The sequence below is a fragment of the Pelodiscus sinensis genome, chromosome 2, assembly GCF_052426305.1.
Source record: "Pelodiscus sinensis isolate ZL-2025 chromosome 2, ASM5242630v1, whole genome shotgun sequence".
NCBI classification, from domain to species: domain Eukaryota; kingdom Metazoa; phylum Chordata; order Testudines; family Trionychidae; genus Pelodiscus; species Pelodiscus sinensis.
Genome location: NC_143053.1, coordinates 213,680,643 through 213,704,826, shown reverse-complemented (window position 1 = coordinate 213,704,826; position 24,184 = coordinate 213,680,643). Strand labels below are relative to the sequence as shown.

Genomic DNA, 24,184 nt, shown 5'->3' with positions numbered 1-24,184 from the left:
TAAAGGCTTTGATTTTCACTTATGATGAACTACTTGGTTTAAGTCATGGCTGCCATAATCATATTATGTTAGCTGAGATCAGCTAGGGTATCTGCTTAGCAGTTACTTTGAGTATTGAATTTGCTACTCCTGTTTGACAAATCCCAACACTGAGATCTAGTGTTAAATGGACATCTGTTTACTTGGGATTTTGTTGGGGAAAGATGATGGGGAAATACATAAGGAAAGTGTCAAATGACCTCATTCAGTTGACAAAGACCAACATTTTATTTTCTTTGTTACATTTACTTATGCACCCAGAGACCTAGGGCCCAACCCAACTCCTATTGAAGCCAAAGGGAACATTTCAATTGTCTGCAGTTTATTTTGGATCAGGCTTTTCATAAAGATTTCAATGGGTCATATTTTTAAAATAGTATACTTTTAATTATCTGCAAAAAAGTTTGTGCAAAATATATGAAGTGCTATATTTTCAAAGTGGCTCCAACCTGCCCTTCTATGCAACTTTGGATATGCACTTCTCAAGCACTGTTCCATTGTTAAATGGAAATGCAGAAAAGGCAGAAGTGTACGATAAATATTTCTGTTCTATATTTGGCAAGAAAACCCAGATTATATACTCTCAGGCTGTGTCTACACTGTCATGAATTTCCGGAAATGCTTAAAACGGAATACTATTCCGTTTTCAGTTTTTCCGGAAAAGGAGCATCTACATTGGCAGTCTGCTTTTCCGGAAAAGCCCTTTTTCCAGAAAAGCATCTGTGGCCAATGTAGACGCGCTTTTCCGGAAAAGAGCCCCAATCGTCATTTTCGCGATCGGGGCTTTTTTCCAGAAAAGACTACTGGGCTGTCTACGCTGGCCCTTTTCTGGAACAGTTTTCCGGAATAAGGACTTATGCCCGAGCGGAAGCAGCGTAGCTTTTCCGGAATAGCGGCTGATTTTGTACAGTAGAGCGTCGTTGCTTTTCCGGAAATTCAAGGGCCAGTGTAGACAGCTCGCAGCTTATTCCGGAAAAGCGGCTGATTTTCCGGAATAAGTGGCCCAGTGTAGACACAGCCTCATTGTATGGCAATGATATTATCTACTCAACCAGTTTGTCTGGAAGACATTAAGCACAAGCTATTGTAACACCAACTTCCTGGGTCAGTGACAGGTGGGTTGACCCTATCATCTAAAGGGCTAAAGCCAACCACCTTTTTGCTAAGGCTGTAGAGCAGACTTCACATGCATGCTCACTGTTTCTAGTTTATATATTTCCCCTAGCTGAGGCCACTTCAGAGACCTCCCCGGAGTTCATTTCGGACAAGTTGCCACTTATAATGCAAACAGACTCAGGCTGTTGATAGGCAGGATTGATTCTGAGACCGTAGGGGCTAAAGTCATAAGCCTCTATTGCATAAGTTAAAGCCAGCTAGCTCTTAGCTAAGGCTGTGGAGCAGACTTCACTCTCCCTTTCAGTGGTCTCAGTGCCTCTGGGTTACATAATTAAAGTCGAGCATTTTAAAATCAGCAGGTCTGGATAACTTACATAGAAACATTGTAAAAGAACTGACTGAGGAGCTCATTGGACCGTTAATGTTGATTTTTAATAAGTACTGAAATATTGGAAAGTTTGAAATGACTGGTAGAAAACTAACGTGGTGCCATTTTTTAAAAGGTAAACAGAGTGAACCAGGTATTTATAGGCCTGGCATCCTGGCATCACTCCTGGGCAAGATAATGGTGGGGAGTCCAGCTCTGCTATCCCAGAAGTGGGGGGGAGGACAGGTAAAAGGGGCAGGGCTAACGGCATCCAGCCTTCAGTGCTGCCTAGAACACACTATGTGGCCCCACTGCCCCTGGCAGGCCTCATAGCTGTCTGGAACATTCAGCGCAGTGCTCCAGCAGCAATTGAAATGGCCTGGGACTCTGGCTGCTGCTGTTCCTGCCATAGGAGCAGCAGCAGCCAGGACCATGGCCCCTTTTGAATAGCCAGGCCCCAGGGCAACTGCCTCTTTTGCCCCACCACCCAGCAGTGAGCCTGGGGGAATGTTTGTAGTAGAATGGTTATCTTCCTTCTGGAACAGCATTGATGTGACTGATAGCTGGAATACTGTGACCAGTTCTGGAGCCCTCAATTAAAGAACAATATTGATAATTAATAAGAGGGTTCAGAGAAGAACCACAAGAATAATGAAAGGATTAGAAACTCTGTTTTACAGTGATAGACTTAGGGTACTTCTAGACTACATTCTTTTTTCAAAAGGAGATATGCAAATTCGAACCCTTCTTTCTCAAAAAATGAGGTGTCCGGGGTTCTTTCAAAAAAGGGTTTTTTTCCTGAAAGAACCGCGCCTAAACTACTTTCACTTTCGGAAAAAAACGCTGTCAAAAAAGTAATCGGAAGATGATATGCAAATTAATGCCAAATTTGCATATCCCCTTTCTAAAAAAGAACGTAGTCTAGATGTACCCTAAAAGACTTCAATGTATTTAGCTTAACAAAGAGGTTATGGACCTGATTATAGTCTGTAAGTAACTATGTGGGTGACAAATATTTAATAAAGAGCTTTTCAGTTTAGCAGAGAAAAGTATAACATGATCCAATGGCTAGAAGTTGGAGAGAGACAAATTCAGACTAAAAATAAAACATACATTTTTGACAGTGAGGATAATTAACCACTGGAACAAGTTACTAGGGATTGTGGTGGGTTTTCCATTACTAATAATTTTTAAATCAAGATTGGATTTTTTGCTGAAAGAGATGCCTTGGGAGTTATTGTGGGGAAGTTCTGTGGCCTGGTTATACAGGAGGTCAAACTACTGATGGTCCCTTTTGGCCTTGGAATCTATGAACATTTGAATCTATGAGTCACTACCTTTTTATTTGAAACTGCGCAAAATGTTCCCATCACTAAGTCCTTGGTGAATAAACAAATCTGACAGTGAACAGGTTGACCAAAGTCAACTAACTTGAACTCCATCTAGTTCTGTACAAATGGGTGCTGCTCACCCTCTGTAAATTCTATCATTTTCATCACAGGCACTGACTTATTTTTCCCTGGGAGGACCTTGACCCCTACTCCACCTCTTCCCCCATTCTCTGTCCTCTCCACAAGCCTGTCTCTGAGTCATCGATTAGCTATTTGGCAGCCCCACTGACCACTTGTAACTGTTGGGTACTGAGCACCGGTGTTCTCTGTAAGCTGAGCACTTGGGCAGCCACCCAGGAGAGATTCAGGTGCAAAGCCATCCACAGCCAGTAGCATGCACTTCTATTGGTGGTGCACAGTTGGTGCACATAACAACATTTATTCTGCACATGGATGGAAAAACTTAGAGGTAGCATTGCTGAGCACACACCACTTTGTTGGGGTGAGTGCTCCAGCATCAGAGCACCTACAGACTTGGTGCCTATGATCTGCATGCACAGGTAAGGCGCAAAAAATGCCAGTATGGCTTTGAACATGCACAGATGACGGCCCCTTTTGAAAATTTGTCCAAAATTAACCTTTTAAAACACTTCAGGCTGGAGTGGACAAATTCTGGCCCATGGGCCAGATCCAGTCCATCAGGGTTAGCTTCTGGTGGGCCTCACCACTGTAATTACCTGTGAGGCCAGGATCTCCCTGCTTCCTGCCACTTCCATTGGCTGGGAACAGTGATTCATGGCTCATGGGAGCTGCAATTACCAGTACCTGTGGCCGTGCAGGCAAATATAGCAGTAGTGGCCCACCAGGGGCTAACCCTGATGAACTGCCACCGTGTTATTGCCCAGCCCTGCCATAGGTACTTAATACAGTGTATTCTGTAGGGAATGAAAAGTGAGCTGTAGAGGTCAAGAAAGAAAATAGCTAAGCTATCTAGTCTAATCTTGTATCATCAGCTTTTACTTATATTAAAATATATTCACTACATAAATCAGGGATTGCGCTTAGGGATGAAAAAGATATAATGTTCCAGTCCTAGTGGAAGTAGCATTTCAGAATACAGGACTGATGTAAGGATATTTTGCTACAGTTTTTATCAGTTGTTTTAATCAAACTGGCCCTGACATTCTGCACTAGACCTTGTCTTTCAGCTGTTGAGTAGGAGAAAATAAAGCATTTTCGTATTTCTTTATGACCTGTTGGGAATGAAGAGTAAAGCACTTCAGATGGAGCTGTAAAGTCAAACTTAAGATCTTTTGTTTCAGTTTGGATATGAGCCCTTTGTGAATTAGTGCAGACAAGTCATTATAATTCATCATACTGATTTTCTTAGCTTGGCAGAAGCCCAAACACAAGTGAGATGACATGCAGATTGAATTACCACTTATTTAAAAGGAGGGTGCACCCAGAGTAGAAAGGGGTTCATTGGCAGGCTGAGTGCTTTCCTTTGTAGCTTACCTGTGTTGTATTTAACCCTTTAACATTAGATGCCCAATTCAATAAAATATGTAATGACAAAAAGGAAGATTGGAACATTGTTTTACCAGCATGTGAAAGGAGACCTGTACACATCTTCTCTGGCAAACAGTTTAGAAATTCAAAGGGAAGAATGCACATCTCAATCTGAATTAGCTCTGAAATACATTTGGTGTCAATGTTTTTTGACATTGCTGAGTCCCTATCTACTGAGAACTTTGTTGTTGCTTTTAAAAAAAGCATTTATTAAATTTGTATTGCTCTTGGAGATACAAAGAGCAATATTTACAATAATTACAAAGATATCTAGCCTTATAAAACTCCCAGGAGATGCCTATCTGCATCTTTAGGCACCAAAATATCATTGTAAATCTAGCTTCTCCTCACTGTCAATTAGACAGTGTATGATAGGGGTGGGAGAAGAGGACGTGCTGCTGCTTCAGATGATTTATGTTGCAGCTCCTTTAGTACTGTGTTTTTGCATTGTAGCACTGGTGCTCAGAGCTTTGGATGGGCACCTATTGGTGTGAAGTTGCTTTGTTTTAAATCAGAATGTAAATAAATACATCAATGAATAAATGTGTGACCATCCAGTACTTTATAGAGACTATAAATACTTTGGTTTAGAGCTATAGTTATAAAGTGATCAGTAAAAGAATGTTTCAGGACATTTTGTTTCAGTATTTGACATACTTTTTAAACATTGGGCCAGTATTGAAGCAGGTTCGAAGTAGATTTATATTCTCTTTGGGTACGTCTACACTAGCTCGTTAGTTCGAGCTAGGTAGGGTAATGAGGGCAAGCGGAGTTGCAAATGAAGCCCGGTATTTAAATATCCCGGGCTTCATTTGCATGTTCCCGGGCGCTGCCATTTTTAAATCCCCCATTGTCTGAACTCCGTGCCCGTGGCTACACGTGGCCCGGAGTAGGTAGTTCGAATTAAAGATCCTAGTACTCCCCATACTCCTGAATGAGGAGTAATGGTAATTCAAATTAGGATCTTTAATTCGAACTATCTACTCCGTGTCGCATTTAGCTGCGGAGTTCGGACAAAGGGGGATTTAAAAATGGCGGCGCCTGGGAACATGCAAATGAAGCCCAGGATATTTAAATCCCGGGCTTCATTTGCAACTCCGCTTGCCCTCATTACCCTACCTAGCTCAAACTATTGAGCTAGTGTAGACGTACTCTTTTACTGGGTTCCCATTCTGCCAATGATATAAAAGTGAGATCATGTTTTATCAAAATAACCAACGCTGGTAACAGAATCAGAATTGTCAATGGAAAGCTAAATGCAATGGACCAAATTCTGATTTTCCATATACTATGTGCAATACCCCCCCACACACACTCATTTTAAAGGGGTTTTCAGTGTGTAAATTAGCCGAAATTGTTGCCCACTCTTTTAAAAAATATTTCCGTTTATTCAGAGTACAGATTCCTTCTTAGTATATGACTTTCCTCATTGATGGGCTGAGTGAAGGTTATTATTTTATTTTATTATTATGGTAGTGCATAGAGATCACAGGTGAGACCCTGTTGAGCTAGATAGCTTATAGGCAGATAGTGATAGAGTCCCTGTCCCAAAGATTTACATTCTAAGATTCCAGTCCTACAAATACCAAGATGTGTGCTTAACTTGGCAATGGGAAGAGTCCCATTTGGGAATTATAGCCTGCTTTAAAAATTAAACAGAAGGGCTATGTCTACACTGGCAGCTTCTTGAACAAGAATTCTTTTGTGAAAGAGTTCTTGTGCAAAAACTCTTCCAGAAGAGAGCATCTACACTGGCATGTGCTGTTGAGCAAGAGATGTGCTTTTGCGCAAGAGCATCCATGCCAGTGTAGATGCTCTCTTGCGCAAGAAAGCTCTGATGGCCATTTTAACCATTGGGCTTTCTTGTGCAAGAAAATCATGTTGCCTGTCTACACTGGCCTCTTGCGCAAGAACAGTTGCACAAAAGGGCTTATTCCTAAGCGGGAGTGTGAGAGTTCCTGTGCAAGAAGCCCTGATTTCATACATTAGAACGTCAGTTTACTTGCGCAAGCACACGCGGCCAGTGTAGACAGGCAGCAAGTTTTTGTGCAAGAGCAGCTGCTTTTGCGCAAGATTGCGCCAGTGTAGACACAGCCAAGAAGTGTTGTCTTCCTCCTTAACAAACAGGAAACTGTGTCACAGGGAGATAGAATGCTGGATTGCGAGCATACATGTCCTGATTAGGTAAAGCCCGTAAGCCAATGCTTAACATTAAGTAATTCAGTAGCCTGATGGTCTTTAAGCACAGTCTCCAATTAAGTAAGGTACAAAACAGACCTGTCTTGATGTGCTATATTTATAAGAAATTCTCATTATTATTTCTCACTGCTTCTCAAATTAACAAACTCAGAATGATTTTCGGAAAGACTGCATGCTTCTACGGGTGCAGTTATCTTGTAGCTTTGGCTTATAAAGCTGAATACCATTCAGGGATGTATTTTTAAAAGGTCTAACCCTCTGGTTCCCTTTTCACAGGAGCAGTTTGTGGGGTTCAATCTGACGTGTTCCTTTAAAGACATGGTTTGCACCTGCAGACACACAACTTAAGGTGCAAAACCTCAGATTTGTGCCCTGAGTTGAATGTATAGGCATACAACTCGCTGCCCTTTTTAAAATGCGGCCACTGTGTTCCAGTACAATTGCAATACAATACTACGGGATGTCAGAGCTGTTGCATACGTGCCTTGTAAACCTCTCTGAGAAGCAGCTGAGTTTCCTGACATGCTGTTTGCCTCCTTCTTAAGGACTTAGTACTTTTTCAATAAAAAAATAAATTTAATTTGTGGCTACATTTCAAGTCAGTTGGTATGGTGGTAGAAATGGAGCAGTACGAACTTTGGATTTAGAGCAGTCGTGTGGCTGAATCTCTTGCTGTATCTTTTATGTGGTTGGGCGAGACGTTCTTAGAAACCCCAAACATTTTTGAAGATCCTAATCTGGAGACATTCACAATTTCTCCCTCCCTTTTTGCTATTAATTCTTCATGTTTAAACAAGCACTGAAGTTAGTGCAAGCTACACTTTTTCAGTCAAGTTGGACTCCCCCCTGCCTTTTTTCCTCTTGAATAAAGTAATCTGTTCCTTCCAGTCCATACTCTTGTAAATCAAAGGGATAGATGTCAACACACGCCAGATCTGAGTATAGCTTCCTTTTTTTTAATTAAGTGGGACTCTGACATTTGGTTTGAAGGAGTGTTTGTATTTTTAAAAAAATGTATGTGAAGGTTATCAGCTGCTTTTATTTAGCTTTTAGTAAAAACTGAATTTCCTCTGATACCACAAATTATTGTGCAAAATCTTTTCAGATGCCATTTCACAGTTCCTTATGAGGGGAAGGGAGATGTAGACAGTCTTTGCATTAAAGGCTTTCACAACCTAAGAATCAGCACTTTCAAGAATGCATCACAGCACAGAGACTCTTTTGTATATGGTGAAATGTTTCTTGCTTTTCTCTGGCTATGTTTTCAGAACTATTTGAGAAAATGGATTGCACAGCTATTGCTGCCTCCTCTGCCCTTTGCTCATCACCATACAATAAATTATGTCATCTTGAAGCAAACTGAAACTGCCCTCTTTCCCCCCATGAATTGTTCCATCACATCTTATTTAGAGACCAGAGACTTTCTACTACATCTCCTACTTATACTATCCAAGCATTTGCATTATTTGTTAAGAGCCAAGAATGTTGTGAGGATGAAACCACCTTGCTCCGCTCCACTCTCTGTTCTGCATCCTTAAGGTCAATTCAGATTTTCTACTGGATTCAGTGGGCATGGCATCAAGAGGAGGGTGGTTCAGTTTCATATTGAAAAAAAAAGACATTTTAAGGAACATGAGGAGGACCACGGATAAACTACCCAAGGCTTGTCTGTTAGTGTACAGCAAGCTAGGGTGTGAAATTACAGTGCAATAGCTACTTCATACTAACTCCTCATGTGGACAGTCAGGTCTGGACTACACTACAGCTGAAGGTCTAATTAGGGGTACATCTAGATCACATCTCACTTTCAACAAAGGGATATAAATTAGACACTTTGAAATAGCAAATGAAACTGCGATTTGAATTTCCTGTGCTTCATTTGCAGATTCACGTCATGGCGCTCTTTTGAAAAAGTACTGTTTTGAAAGTGAAACCGCAGTCTAGATGCTGTTCTTTCAAAACTAGATGCCTGTAAACCTCAGGAGAAAAGAAGAGAAAAGAAAATGACTTCTATTTTCTAAGACATAATGCAGAATTATTCTGTGGAACTTATTCCCACAAGACAGCATTGAAACCAAAAGCATAGTGGGATTCAAAAAGAGCTTAGTGTCATGACCAAGCTTTGGGCAATCATGCCTTCTGGTCAGGAGCAGTGTCAGTCAGAGACCAGGAACAGCACCAAAGGTCAAAGCAAGACACAGGAACAGGGGTTGGAACCCATTGTCAGCAGTTGAAGAGCAAGCCAACTGGCAGATCCATCACTACAGCTGTCACATTGTAGCACAGATGCTTCCTGAAACTTCTGTGTGCAAAAAGGGTGCTGGGGCCAGGAGGGCAGCTGTCAGTTCAGCCTCTAGGGAAGCACTGATGATGGTATTTATCTCCACAGTGTCTATATGGTAGTGAATGCAACCCTATTGCATGGCTGCTGGGTAGCAGTGAGGGGGTGCTGGCCTGCCTGACACCCTGCAGAACTGGGTTTCTACCCCCATCTCTGCAGAATCTAAACATTTATGTGAATAACATGAATATGCAGAATTAAAATAGTAGATATTAAAAATAAGCCAGAGTCTTGGAAGGGAAACAGCTTCTCGTGCTTCTAGTTATTAAAGTTTAGTAGAAACATTTCCTAGGGGAAGACTATCCCACATCTACTCTGCATAGAATACCAGACCAGATGAACCACTGATCTGATATGATCTTGCAATGTTGCTGTGCTGCTTTTCAATCTTCAAGATGGGGAGAGGTTGGGAGAAGGATTTTATTTGGTGTCTGGGTTGGTAGGTATTTTGTTTCGGGACAGCATTTGTAGCCTACCTTGAGGATCCAAATATCTGTACAGTATCCCTTCATTAGGCACAGAAAAGGGTTTATTTCACTGGGTCTCAAGCAACAAACAGGTTTCACTTCCCCAAGGGTAGATTATACTTACTGGTGACATGCAATACATGACCTGCATCTTGGACTCTATAGAGGCCTGCCGACAGCAATTCTGGGCCCTGGGGACAACAGGCAATGGGTCCCCACTCAGGCACAAGCCATACCCACGTGTATGCTGTCTGCCTGACATTTGGTGCTGCACCAGCATTGTCTGCTTCCCAATGAGCTTCCATCATGACCAGGGCTTCTATATGCCCACCCGGTAAGGTTGCCAACTCTTTAATTGTGCAAACCCAAAGACCATTGTGGTGTCTCCTGCCCCTCCCCCTTTCCCGAGGATATGCCCGTGTCCCAGCCTTTCTCTAAGGCTTCATCTCCCACATATTCCATCTCTCCTTTCACTAGCTCCTCTACCCTCACTCATTTTCACCAGGCAGGCACAGGAGGTTGAGTACAGGGAGCAAGTGTGAGGTGCAGGCTCTGGGATGAAGTTTGGATGTGGGCTCTGAGCAGAGGCGCAGGGGTTGGGAGCAGGAGGGGGCGTAGAGTGTGGGCTCTGGGGGTGCAGGCTCTGGAACGAAGTTTGGATGTGGGCTTTGAGCTGAGGTGCGGGGGTTGGGTGGAGGAGGGGGCGTAGAGTGTGGGCTCTGGGAGAGAGCTAGGGTGCAGGTTGCAGACTCTGGGCAGGGACAGGGAGTTGGGATACAGGAGGGGTGCAGGGGGTGAGGTCTGGGATGAGTTTTGAGTATGAATTCAGGTTCTGGGCTGGAGTAGGGGGTTGGGATGCAGGAGAGGGTCGGGGGTAGTGGTTACCTCAAGGGGCTCCCAAAAGTGACCAGCAGACCCTTCTGGCAGCAGCATCTATGAGCAATGCAGCGTAGGAGTGGACAGGAGGCCTGCCTTAGCCCCACTGCATTGCCAGTAGAGGAGATGAGACTCTGCTCCCTTTTAAATTTCCCAGGCCCCTGGCCAATTGCCCCTTTGCCCCCTCCCCGACAGTGGGCCTAGCTCTGTAGTACTTTGTTATTCATTTTATCTCCTGGTACTGTGTTGTATGGAACTAACTTCAAGATGGTACCTCCAGGCTTCCCTTGGAGGCAGGTAGCTCAATTTCCCACTTCTTCCATCCGTGGGCCCACCCACACTCTGCCACTGCTCCGCCCAGACCCCACTCAGCCCATGGAGACAGTGAGTGAGGAGAGAAGCAGTGACTGGCGGGCAGGAGGATCTCACAGAGGTGGAGGGGGTGAGGACAGACATGGCACACAGGGGAGTCTTGTTGGGAGAGGGGAATAGGAAAGGGGAACACGGTGAGTGGCGGGGACCTCTGGGGTGGGTGTGGAATGAAGGAAAGGAGGGATTCACCAGGCAGCACCAGCTGGTAGGAGCCTTGGGGAAGTGGCAGAGCAATGAGGGGAAGAGGCAGAATGCAGGCAGAGCCAGGGCCACCGCCGTCCAGGTGTCGATGGTGGGAGCTGTGCCGAGGGAGCCTCCCCAACCTACTATCCCCACCCCCCATGTAAAGGCAGTAATGCCCATCACATAGGCATGTGCATACTAGCTAGACTTTAGAAGTTTCCTAGGTGCCAGTTGCAATATAATCTGGCTTCTTGGCAGATGGAAGTGCCTGTGAACTTTTCATATCCTTTCTGACCACTCATGAAATTATCTTTTGTGGCCCATCAGATGTCATCAAATGTGGGCACTTGGCACCAGTCTGGGTGCTGCTTTAGGGGAATGATTTCCTACACAAGAGACCTCACAAACTGCAGTAGCTGGAGTCCATTTAAAGTCCTTATTATTTAGCACCCATGTCTGAGTGAAATTGCTCAACTGGTGGCTGGGCACAGCGCCATCTAAATATATGGACATGAGCGTAGGCAGCCAGTCCCTGTGGCCCTATGCACATCTGATGTGGATACTGAGGTCAGGCTTCCCAGTCAGGGAAATCCAAATGACTGCCTGTCCTGAGCATCTGTGGTTAAGGGGATATGCCATCACTAATCCAGAACTGGGCTGGATTAATTTTCTGAAATAAAAAACAGCTTTGCCAGCCACTTAAAGAGAATTGTGGGCCTGTTTAAATTGAGTGCAATGGCATGGAGTCAGGAGAGAGAGACGTGTCAACAGAGTTGTTACTCGGGTTGTCTCTGTAGCATTCCCTCAGCGTAGGGGTAAAATAGATACCAGGTTGTGGTGCCTTGCTCTCTTAGTCTGCAGTTATCAAAAGATGCATATAACTTTTTGTCTGAATGGAGTCTGCACTTTGCTGTGACTTTAATACAACCATATTATGTTTTATTTTGAAGATTAAGTTTTCCACAAGCCTCTTGATATTTATACCCTCCAGCAGAAGTTTCAAAACTTTCTGAGCAAATATACTAGTTTGCCAGTTAAAATACCCAGACATTCTAAACAGTGCCTGCAGTTTCCCATTCAGTTATGCAATAGAGCCTGGGCTACCGGCACCCTCAAAGCTAGCTGTTATGAAAGCAGTCTCTTTTATGTGATAGAACAGGCATGAGGAACTGTGAGCCAGATAACAGCAGTGTCCTGGGGCCTAGCAGCAAGATGCATCATCTTAGGCCACACACCTGGGAAGAATGAACAGCATAGCTGGAGTCTATGTACCTTAGCTCAACTTATTGTAGTGTCCCCACTGCGGGAAGCCAATAGGTCAAATTCTCCCTTTGACTTCCTTTACTCCACACAACCCTATGGAGCATCCCGGTCGACAAAAGCACCATCAGCAGTTGATTTAAGGAGTCCTTATTAGACCTGCTAAATTGAACCCTGGAAGATTGCTCTCTAGAGCGTTGATCCTTGGGTAAGTATAAACAAGGCCCAGAGAGATGGAGGGGGAGCCTAAAGTACAAATCACAAAACCCAACAGCAGTAGTTGGGAACCAACTGAAGATCCACCAACATCCAGAAAGCAAAATCCAGTAGATTGTACATTTGCGTATCTTTTTGAAAATGTGCACATGACAATTTGAGAATGCAGGATAGAGGATGGAGTGAAGGGAAAAGGAACGCCAGCATTTCATTGTTTTGAAAAAATAACCCTCACCCCACCACAGTATTTCATTCTTTTTAAAAAGTAATTATCTAACCCACAGATTCCATCCTAAACACTCCATTACTCAACACCCACTTGCCCCCAGTCAGATCTAAGTTCAAAGCTGAATGTTTTGGCTTGAATCCTGGGGTATGGAGACCAAAGGTATTGGTCAAGAAGACATGGTTATAGCTTGTAAGTGGTATCTCTGTCTCTGATCCATCACCATAATATGTACTATATACACCTATGGTAAATTGTCCACACTACATTCTCTACAAAACTTTTCACTCTTCCGTCCTATTATCTACCCTCTAGAATTGGGTTAAAAAAATAAGAAAAACCACCCCCTTAATAAATTCAGAAATAGTCTATGACAATTCAGCATCCATCCTTTTAAACTTCTGCGTTAAGCAAAAAGGGTTCAGTTTTCTTCTCTCTAACTGTTTTCAGACATCAGTTTAATTACCTTTTTCTCTTGCTTGTGAGAGGAATGAATATATGTAAAATGATAGGTATGCATAGTATGGCCATGCATTCCTGTGGAACCCAAGTAAATCAGGAAATAGTGGCATTTGTATACACCCTTCCCTCTCCCCCCCAAAAAAGTTGAAATAAAGCCTCACAGGTCTATTTATTGGGATAAAATCATGTGAAATCTGTTCTACTTTATTTCCAGCACCCAGGAATTGAAATACATGTCTAAGCTGAATCCTGCATTATTTTAGTGCATAAGTGGCTGCTTAAGACATTAAATACATGACTTGCCCTTCAGTTCATTGCCACAATATTCTGCAGTCTGTAGTACTGTCTGTGGGTAGATAACCAATTGATGGCACAGGTTCCAGCACAAGATTTACACAAAGTTTGAGCTTTATATGATTGTTACAAAGTAGGTTTTAGAAAACATTGTCTGGAATAATCCAATGTGGAAAATCTGTTGCGTCTTTGGTCTTCTAGTTCTTCCGATAATATTAACTCTCCTTGGAACCATGTTCTGCATTCATTCAAAAAAGACAATAACTCAGCTGGCCATTCTGAATTTGGCCTTCAGAATAAGGCACCTTGAACAACATGCTGTATGACCTTTAGTCTTCCACCTGAGGGTAGCCACAACGGTACTGTGTTTAGTTTCACTGGGTTTTGAAGTGGTTCTATCAGATCCTCTGGCCTGCACTACACCAGACCTTTTTAGAAGCATGTAGGTGCCACAGGAATGGGTGATGATTCAGATCATGACACTGAGCCAATTTCATTTGTCATCATAGCAACCATGTTCCAGCTTAGAGATAGCGTTCATTCGGTTGCTAGAGGTCCTGTCTCCTTGTGGCCACTAAATGTTCCACTGCACTTTGAGTGGGTGTAGAGTTGTTAATCCCACTATCCTAAAATGTGTATTGTAGGCTGCCTAAATTCTTCCAGCAGGGTAAGCTGGGTATGGCATTCTCCTTGCCTTCCTGCCCTAAACTTCTGTGTGGGGATGTTGTAGGCCAGGGGTGGGGAACCTTTTTTGGGTCAGAGGCCAATGACCCACCAAAAAATCAGTCAGGGGCCGCACATGAATGAGAAACAAGAAAAACCCACCCCTCACCAGCGTGGGCTCCCCAGTGCTGGGGAGAGCCCTGAGCCTCAGGGGCTGGATCCAGGCAAGCCAGGGGCTGCATCTGGCCCCCTGGCCTTAGTTTCCCCACTCCTGATGTAGGCCATTAAACTAGCTGCTCTATTGATCAACAAGAGGTGGCTCCATGGTTGTTGAAGCTTACTTCACTGAAATATTGGGATACTCCATTGATTAGTGTTGGGAAGGTGCTTTGAGATTCTGCGTGGAAAGATGTTGCATAAGCACAAAGAATCATTAATTATTATTGTTTATTATTTTAATACTGACCATGAGGTGATGGCTCCTGCTCCTTTGGCAAAATTCCCACTGACTTCAGTGGGAGCAAGATCAGGCCCCGTGTATTTGAGTCTGGAAGCAAGATACATCCTGGAGCCAGAGGATCACTGGGAAAGATTTCTGCTGCTCTGCTATGCACAGGGTTACTCAAACTGTCAGGGGACCTGCTTATGCTCTCTTCTATTAAAGCTATCAAGTGAACTCTTTGTTTTTGAAATAGCTAAATAAAGGCAGCCCTTACTCACATGGGTACTCCCATTGACTTCAAGGAAACAATCATCTTATTAAGTACAGTAGAATGGGATCTTTAAATTGCTAAATTCTAATATTTGAAAGGATTTTCCTTTCAATGGAAAAATGTTACTGACATAATTAAAAGGACAGGAACATTTCATCAGCTGAAAAATGAGAGTTACTTTGGAAGGATGTGTAAAACTAGAAGCAATTTTTCCCCCTAAGTCAAAGTCATAGCAGAGGGTTATTTTCAAACTTTATGAAAAACACACTTTGGCCATTTATATCTTTACCATCCCAGTGTATTCTGGGATTCTGGATTCAAAAACATTCTAACCATGAAAACACAACATTTGAAAATACACCGTCGGCATGGTTTTTCTGCCTCGCTTCAGAATCTCCCACTTTGTTTCAGACAAACGAAGAACTTTGTTGTGGAATGACGGTTTGAATTTAGGTTTCTTAAAATATAAGTGTAGCCTTACACCCATTGTGGGTGTACATTCAGTGGTGCAGACAGACTATTTTAAAATCATCTGGCTATTTCACTGCATGTCAGAGTATCTGTCATCTTAGTTATAAAGTATGTGATGGTTTGATTAAAACAACTCACAAAGCCATTAAATGAAGAGGTAAAATGTGGAATGCATGATGTAGGGTTTTTTTTAATTATCCTGTCGGGGGGGGGGGGGGGGGAAGTTGCATGGCAGCTGAATTATACTTGATTTTTTAGTGCAGCACAATGGTGTACTACTGTGAATATTTTATATAAAGTTATATGCCTATGAGCCCTTTTTTTAAATTGATGAAATCTTCATTCTTGGTGCTGTAACTGACCATAGAATAATTATGCTCCACTGCACAGCTGGCAGTGAGCTAAAGTGGGCAAGAATAACAACATAAAACCACATGAAAGCTTTAGTGGAGAAGGAAAAGGGTCAGAGGGGTCAGAGAGAACACCCATGAGAGAGATAGGGAGAAGGAGATAGTGTTAGACTATTTCACTCTGTTGGAGGCAGCTAGGTCAAACATATAGTATGGGCCATCTCTAGACTATATTGCCATTCACTATGAGTATTTCTACTCAGTTATTTTAGACACACATTACATAGCTTCATATAATCTAAATTGGATATATCCATGTTAGTTCAATAACAATTGTTTACTTGGGACATCTCAATTTATTCTATTTTGACCCAATTATGGCTATCCAGGATTGTTATAGTTAATGATAAAAATGTTGGAAGGTATAGTACACCTCATGTTTCAAGTCTTAAGCCAATTTTTAATTATTAGAGACCAGGATGAGACCTAATTTGAAGGACAAGTTATGCCACATTTGGCTAGCACAGAGTGCCAACAGGCTGCATCTACCCTGCACAGTTATTTCGGAATAAGCTAGTCCAGAATGGTTATTCCAAAATAGCTTATTTTGAAATAGCACTTCTACACTGCAGGGAAGCCTCAAAATTAGTCCAAGGCAGGCTTCCCTATTGTAGATGTGCTATCTCAATTTAGAGCCCCGGGAGGAATAACTTAGAATGGCCCTGGTGAGGGACTATTTTGAAATAGTAGAAGTGGAGCATCTACAATGCCTTATTTCAAAATAGCTATTTCAGAATGGGCATTATTCTTTTATAGAATTAAGTTTACAGAAGTCAGAAAAAGCCATCCGTTATTTTGAAATTATGTCAAAATAATGGAATTACTTTGTAGACTCTTGCATAGTTATTTCAGAATAATGACCGTTATTCTGAAATAACTTGCTGTGTAGACACACCCACACAGTCCTCTGCAGCATCTGTCAGAGACAGAGTACAGGATTGAAGGGGGCATGGGACCCACCGTGGCAAATTCTGTGTTTCTAATGATGAAAACAACTCATTTAAACAAAGTTTACCTTAAGGTTGGCAACTCAGTTCATGCTGCTGAAGCATGATAAAATTTACAAGGATTCAATTACTGAATACAAGGAATTAATTTGTCATTTCTCACCAATTTAAAATATCTTGTCATTAAACTATAACAGATAAATGTGTTGCTGGTAATTTCCCAGCTTTTGGCATGAAACAATCTCGACGTAAAAGAAAATAATAATGACCATTATCTGTCTTATAGACACTCTAAGTATACCTGACAGATCAATTAGGCTAAAATTTGCCCGCATGGGTTGTCTGAGGACGATGACATTTGCCAGAGGCAATCTTCCTTGACACTGGACCTTTTTTTTACATAAAAGAGTGCAAGGATTCTTGGTAGACTTGAGGCTGAACAATATTCTAGAGAGAAGAGCCAAGAAGTAGTGAAATAGCCATGCCCCAAATTCACAGTGTCTTGTATCAGGTATCTTGGGAAGCATCACATGTTGGTTCCACACCCACTCAGTTACAGCCCTGTTGTAAGCTCAGCCCTCTGTAGATTAAGGAGTAATGCTCCTGCAAAGCCAAGTGACAGCGGTAGGGAAAGTGACCCCTTTTGCAACTTGAAAAGGACTTTTCTTAGCCCGAAGCTTATGTATTGCATAGATTATTTGTTGATCCAATAAAGAGTCCGACATACTGTGTTCCCCAGAGCTATAGCTAGATGTCCCCTCAGGTGAGGAAGGGATTGGGGTTATCCACTCTCTCACAAACATACCCCTAGAATCTTTTGCATTGCTTTAAAGTGACCTTCTGAGGAGGATCCAGTGGAAAGGGTAAACAGATTGACGGGCAAGCAAGTTGGGGCCATGGTTCTGTGGGGGAACGGAGGGTAAAGAGAGGCAGATATCTCCTGGGTGGGGAGAAGGAGCAAGAGGGATCCAGGATCTCCTTGCAATGGGGAAGAGGCAAGATTTCCCTGCTGGCACCAAGGTAAATGGAAATATTGGGTTTTGGTTTTTTAAAAGAGAGCTATGCACAGACTCTTTACCCCCCTCCACCAGCCCCCCCCCCCCCCCCGGTAATAATTTTTTTACAATGGATTTATTACTAAAAAAGGTGAGTTAGTTCCTTGACTACTACTAGTGGCTGTCACTTAGCATGACTACATTAGTGACACAGATTTGTACTTCACATTTCTAACTTCAAATATAGGAATGAAACATGCATACAAATGGGATAATCATATTCAGCAGATTACAAGCTTTCCAATGATATTTCACATTAAATATTTTGCAAAAAGCATATTTCAGTTATGTCATATTCATAAGCATATTTTCATAAATCATATGGAATTCCCTGTCCAATAGGGTACTGCGCTTCTGAGAGCATTGATTAAAATATGCTTAAGGAACAGAAATGCAACTGATCTCTCTTCTTCATTCTCTGACCCTGTTTTTGCTGTAGTCGTCTGTGATGTCTGTCTGCTTTGCCCGTTTTCACCCCAACCTGGTTGTTGGCGGAACGTACTCTGGCCAAATTGTCCTGTGGGATAATCGCAGTCATAGGAGGACTCCAGTTCAGCGTACACCCCTTTCTGCTGCTGCTCACACGGTAAGGCTCAATCTCATTGCCTTTGCAAATAAACTTTCAATCTGTTAGCCTGGGCAATTGCTACAATGCTACAATATTTTTTATTATATGCAAGAAAATAAGAGATTTTAAGGGGAAATGGATGGGAAACAAGCTAGGTGGGAACTTCCTTCGCATGCTCAATGGGTGTCATGCCAAGGATGATGTAAGGCCCATGGTTGGGTGTGCAGGAAGTCTCCCTGAGTTGCATGTCCAAACAAGGGCATCTAACAATAATGGTTCAGTGCTATGAGGACTGCAGGGACAACTTTCTCCTGCTGCCCACTGGGGGGAATTAGTTTCCAAAAAGGTATATGGATAAGACAGGCCTCATGACTCCTCCCTGTCCATCCAGCTTGTACTGGTCCATGGAGGGGAGCCAAAACACCATGGGAGCAATCTGCCATTGTAATGAGAATGAAGTTAATTGCATAGGCATGCATACACACACATAGAATCATAGAATCATAGAAAACTAGAACTGGAAAGGACCTCAAGAGGTCATCAAACAGGACCAAGCACTACCTAGATCATCCCTGACAGGTGTCTGTCTAACCTGCTGTTAAATATCTCCAGTGATGGAGATTCCATAACTACCCTAGGCAATTTATTCCTGTCTTTAACCACCTTGACAGGCAGGAATTTTTTCCTGATGTCCAACCTAAACCTCCCTTGCTGCAATTTAAGCCCATTGCTTCTTGTCCTATCCTCAGAGGCGGAGGAGAACAATTTTTCTCCCTTCTTATAACACCGTTTTAGATATTTGTAAAAACTGCTATCATGTTCCCTCTCAGTCTTCTCTTTTCCAAACTAAACAAGCCAAGTTCTTTCACTCTTCCCTCATAGGTCACGTTTTCTAGACCTTTCATCATTTTTGTTGCTTTTCTCTAGACCTTCTCCAATTTCTCCACATCTTTCTTGGAATGTGGTGCCCAATTCTCCAATTGAGGCCTGAACAGCGCAGAGTAGAGCAGAAAAAATACTTCTCTTGTCTTGCTCACAACACTCCTGTTAATGCATCCCAGAATCATATTTGCTTTTTTTGAAACAGTTTCATACTGTTTACTCATGTTTAGCTTGTGGTCCACTATGATCCCTAAATCCCTTTCTGCAATACTCCTTCCTAGACAGTCACTTCACATTTACATACTCCAAGCAGCTGTGGCACAAGCTCTTGGACAATCAAGGTGCATTTGCACAGCAGGGCTTAACTCAAAAGAAACTAGGCAAATTGAGCTACGTCAATTGTGTAGCTTATTTTGAAATAGCTTATTTCAAAATTGGGAGAATCTACACAGCACTTATTTTGGAATAGAGCACTCTTCCTCCGACTTCCCTTACTCCTCATACAATGAGGGTTACAGGAGTCAGAATAAGAAGTCCTCCAGTTTGACAGTATTTTGACACTATTTCGAAATAACTGCTGGTTGTATGGACATAGAGTATGTTATTTTGAAATAATGCTAGTTATTTCAAAATAATGTTGTTGTTGTGTAGACATACCCTCAGTATGGGCTGGGGCAGGCAGTGGGTTAAATGCCTGATTTAGCCCCTCTCCTCCCCCCCCCTCCGCCCCGGGGAGGGATAATTCTGGAAGCATTAGGGAAACAACCAGGAATAATGCAATGAAATTTAGTACAGGGTTTGTAGGCTGAACATCAGGAAAAATTGTAATGATGAAATCTCTTAGGCTGCAGAATAAACTTCCAATAGGCAATTACCTGAAATGTAAAGAAACTGAACTGGACAAAGGAAGAAAATGATCCTGAGCTGGCAGAGGGAGAGATCAGATGACCTAGTAGATCTTTTCCACCTCTCGCTTCTGTGATTCTCTGATTTTACCTTTGTAATTTACTATTCAAGCTTCAACCTTTAGTTTGCTGTGACAACATAATCCCTGGGGTTAAAAGTCAACATCTAACCATCATTACACATAATTTAGTGCCAAACATTGAGTATGGCACTAAGATGATGACTGCATTGCCATTTATGTTAGAAAATGGCAGATGTTCAGACTAAGAATTGGGTTTTGGAAGAGGAAAAAGAATATAATTCTCCTAATTTCTAACATCATCCGTTTTGGTCTGACTCTAATGCCCCAGTTTTGCTGTGGATCACAACTACACCATTATTTTGAATTTCCCTAACATTTATGTCCTTTTTGTCAGTAGTTATGTGGGCTAACATTGCTCAAACTTCATGGAAAGAAAATGCTGTGCCTTGAAGTGGGGATTTAGTAACATGGGAGATCAAAAAACTAGAGGCAGGAAACTGCAAATATAACTGAAAATGGAGTGATTGAGACCCAAAACCTATTGAAGAAGAAAAAAATTACTGAGAAGGTTTGTTCTTCCCTTGTGCCCAATAAAATTTGTAGACAAAATTATACCACCTGGGAATGACATTCTTAAACTTGGATCATTTTAACAGTAGCAGAGGTCAATGTCTAATGTTATGCCTATGACAACTAGAAATAGATTACTTGGATTTATTCATAGGTGTGCATTGTGTGAGTATGTGGCCAGCTATAAATAACCATTTTTAAACTCTTAGCTAACATGGGATCATGTTTTTAAGGAGTTTGATCATGCTTCAGAATAATCATAAATTAAGCACTATTCCTACAATCCTGACAGGCAAAATTCCTGTCTAATTTAAATTAAGTCCTGGTTTGTGAAAAGCAGACACATACTCTAACCTATTAAACTCCAAGAAGCATACTGAATCAATAAAATTGTTCTTTTGTATAGTATGCAGCTAAATGCTAGTTTGAATATTTATTTTTATTTAAATAAATATCCTCCATGAAAAACAAGTATTTGGTTGTTGTCACTCTCTTCAGTTATCTGAATAAATACAGCTCATGTTGTTAACATTGTTAAAAAAAATCCCGTGCATTTATTCCCATTGATTGGTGCCCAGGAAAGAGAGTCCCACCACAGATTACTCACAAATTTCCTTTCACACCCACCACACAGCTGTATTTGGAAGTACAGGAAATTTTAATTAAGACGAAAACCTCCTGCATGATGATTTCATTTCCAAAATAAATAAAAACAAGCTGGCATCTACCCTGTGAAAGGAAGGAGCCCATTTAGACTTTTGCTAGGTACAGTTGCTTTTTGCAAGGTCATTCGTTTTGCTCGTTTTCTTACATCTTTTGAATTTTATTGCTCATGAAACTGACAGCTACTAGCACTGATTAGAGCCAGGCATGCTACAGGAAGGGTACCACTGGGCTGGCCATATGTGTCAGGATTATTCTGGCTACTGTCTTCCTATTTGACTTATATCTTCCTCTTGTCCATGCAGTCCCAGCCTTAGGGTTACTTTACCAATTTTTGTAAGTGGGTTTGTGAACAGGCCAAATGCCCATTACCACTTAGGTTGAGGGGACTAAATTTATTATGTAACAATATGTGCTAATGAGTTTTTATTCCTATGTTAATTGGTACATAAGGAAGGGTCAAGTGAAGGGTACCTTCTAAAGAGATTTCTTTAAAATGTAGCTGTATTTGTGACTAGCACTAATTTGCAAAGGTGAATACTGGTGAATACAGGCCTTTAACTGGGGTTTACTTATGTAACATTCTGTGTAGCAGCTATTGTGTGCACAATATTGTGCACACAAGTGATTGTCTTCACAAGGGTGGAAGAACATTGATGAGAGCTGGGTTGAGGCCACTAGTAAATTTGGCCCTTAATTATAATTTATTTAATTAAATGTGGTGCTAGGGACAAGTGACAAGTTTCAGTTTCTAGAGACTGATGTATTCTCTCTGTACACAAAAAGCACAGAATAAACAGAAGCAGTGAAGGCTTCCCAATGCTGCCCTGCTTAAGCATGCTATGCTTGATCTAGATGGACCACCTGTACTAGCCAAAAGGTAGTGCACTCAGAGGCTGTGTCTAGACTACATGCCTATGTCGTCAGAGGCATGTAGATTAGACACATAGGCAAAGGCAAATGAAGTCGCGATTTAAATGATCGCGGCTTCATTTACATTTACATGGCTGATCAGCTGTTTGTCCGCTCAGCGCGCTAGTCTGGATACTCCCCTGCCGACATCAAAGCCCTTTGTCGGCAGCCCCGTTATTCCTTGTGGGACGAGGTTTACCGGGGCTGCCAACAAAGGGCTTTGATGTCGGCAGGGGAGCGTCCAGACTAGCGCGCTGAGCGGACAAGCAGCTGATCAGCTGTTTGTCGGCTCAGCGCGGCAGCCATGTAAATGTAAATGAAGATGCGATCATTTAAATCGCGGCTTCATTTGCCTTTGCCAAAACAACAAATCTACATGGCTCCGTCGACGGAGCCATGTAGTTTAGACATACCCTTAGTGTCCATCCAAACCCTGCCCATTCTTCTAAGGGTGCTGCTAAAGGTGCTCAGATGTGACAGTGGTTTGGTTATGAGAACACTTGCCCCCTAGAAACCGAGCTTGGAGCAACATCTCATTTCCCATAGGCCATCAAAGAGATGTCAGATGACCATTTGGATCCCAGAGTATTGATGCCTGAGAATAAGAGTACCATGAACACTCTAACTTGTTACATGGACCCATTTAATGTTTGTGGACAAAATTTTGCCCTCAGTTCCACTGGTATGAGTCTGGAGTAACTCCACAAATTAGTGAAGTCACTCTAGGTTTTCTTTAATATCTCTGAGTATATTACTTGGCTCATGATGAAGAAGGCTGATAGATTTGTTCATATTTTTTCCACTGAAATACATTTGAAAATATTTGACATAGCAGCCAAACTGTGGGAAAGCCCAAGTCTTGTGAAGCTGTTTTCTCCAATGCAAGCTAAATATTCATTCCATTTGGAAGATTTGCTTCTCTCTGATAGTCATTTTCAGCATCAAAAGCCATCAGCAGAATCAAGCATGTCCCTGTGAATGAAGTCTCATCCACATCGTTCAGCATTTTCACAGCATTACTCAGTTGTATGATGGAGTAAAATGAAGCTGTGCATTTCCACAACCGTAGTGTGCTTTTAAAGTTCCAAGTGAAAGCAAGTTAAATTCCTATCTGGCAAGTAGGCGAACACAGTATTACGTTGGCAGTATATGACTATTTAATCGTTTTTTTAAAGCAACATCTCTGACATTTGTAATTTGGTTTTGAAAAGTGAGAGTGCATTCTTGGATTCCTGTTTGTCATTGCATTTTCAGCATCCCGTGTACTGTGTAAATGTGGTTGGGACACAGAATGCGCACAATCTCATCACAGTTTCTACGGATGGAAAAATGTGCTCCTGGAGCCTAGATATGCTCTCAACACCACAGGTAGGTGAGCTTGTTTTCACCTACATAAGAAGAGAGCCTCCTGGTTAAAACAGATACCTGCTCAATGGAAGATAGTTCCTAAAAGCCAAAATTTCACATCCTACACAAACTAAAACCAATGGATGCACTTGAAAAAGTACATCTTGCTTCCAGTAGGCTTCTGTAATAGCTAAAACCCATTTCCCTTACTACACATCATGTAATTATTGTAATATGTTAATATGTACGTCAGTTTCAAGTGAAAATGAAATAATCCACTTTAAAGCACAGTAATTATAGAAGTCGCCTGTGGTATAAATTGAACTTACTCTAGGGCTGTGTCCAGACTCAGGGGTTTTTTCGGGAAAAGTAGCCTTTTCCCGAAAAAACTTCCCCTGCGTCCAGACTCAAGCCGCGTTCTTTCGAAATTATTTCGAAAGAACGCGGCTTTTCTTTCGATGGCGGTAAACCTCGTTTCACGAGGAAGAACGCCTTCTTTCGAAAGTTTCTCTTTCGAAAGAAGGCATTCTTCAATGTAAATAGGGCTTCCTCGAAAGAGAGCATCCAGACTCGCTGGGTGCTCTCTTTCGAAAAAGCGGATTGCTCTTTCGAAAGATCCGCCTGCAGTCTAGACGCGATCTTTCGAAAGAGGCTCTTTCGAAAGATGCTTTCGAAAGAGCCTCTTTCGAAAGAAGCCTGCAGTCTAGACATAGCCCAAATTGTTTCAGAAATATGGA

The 24,184-nt window shown here is 42.1% G+C and overlaps 1 protein-coding gene across 2 annotated transcripts in view; it reads left to right on the top strand.

Moving 5' to 3' along the window:
- Positions 1 to 24,184, top strand: part of DYNC1I1 (dynein cytoplasmic 1 intermediate chain 1) — a 281,312-nt gene that overhangs the window by 178,035 nt on the left and 79,093 nt on the right. For both annotated transcript variants that reach the window (XM_006114494.4, XM_006114493.4), the window contains exons 11-12: positions 18,017 to 18,163; positions 23,355 to 23,468. In XM_006114494.4, coding sequence (XP_006114556.1) covers positions 18,017 to 18,163; positions 23,355 to 23,468 — 261 coding nt within the window. The remainder of the gene's footprint in view (positions 1 to 18,016; positions 18,164 to 23,354; positions 23,469 to 24,184) is intronic.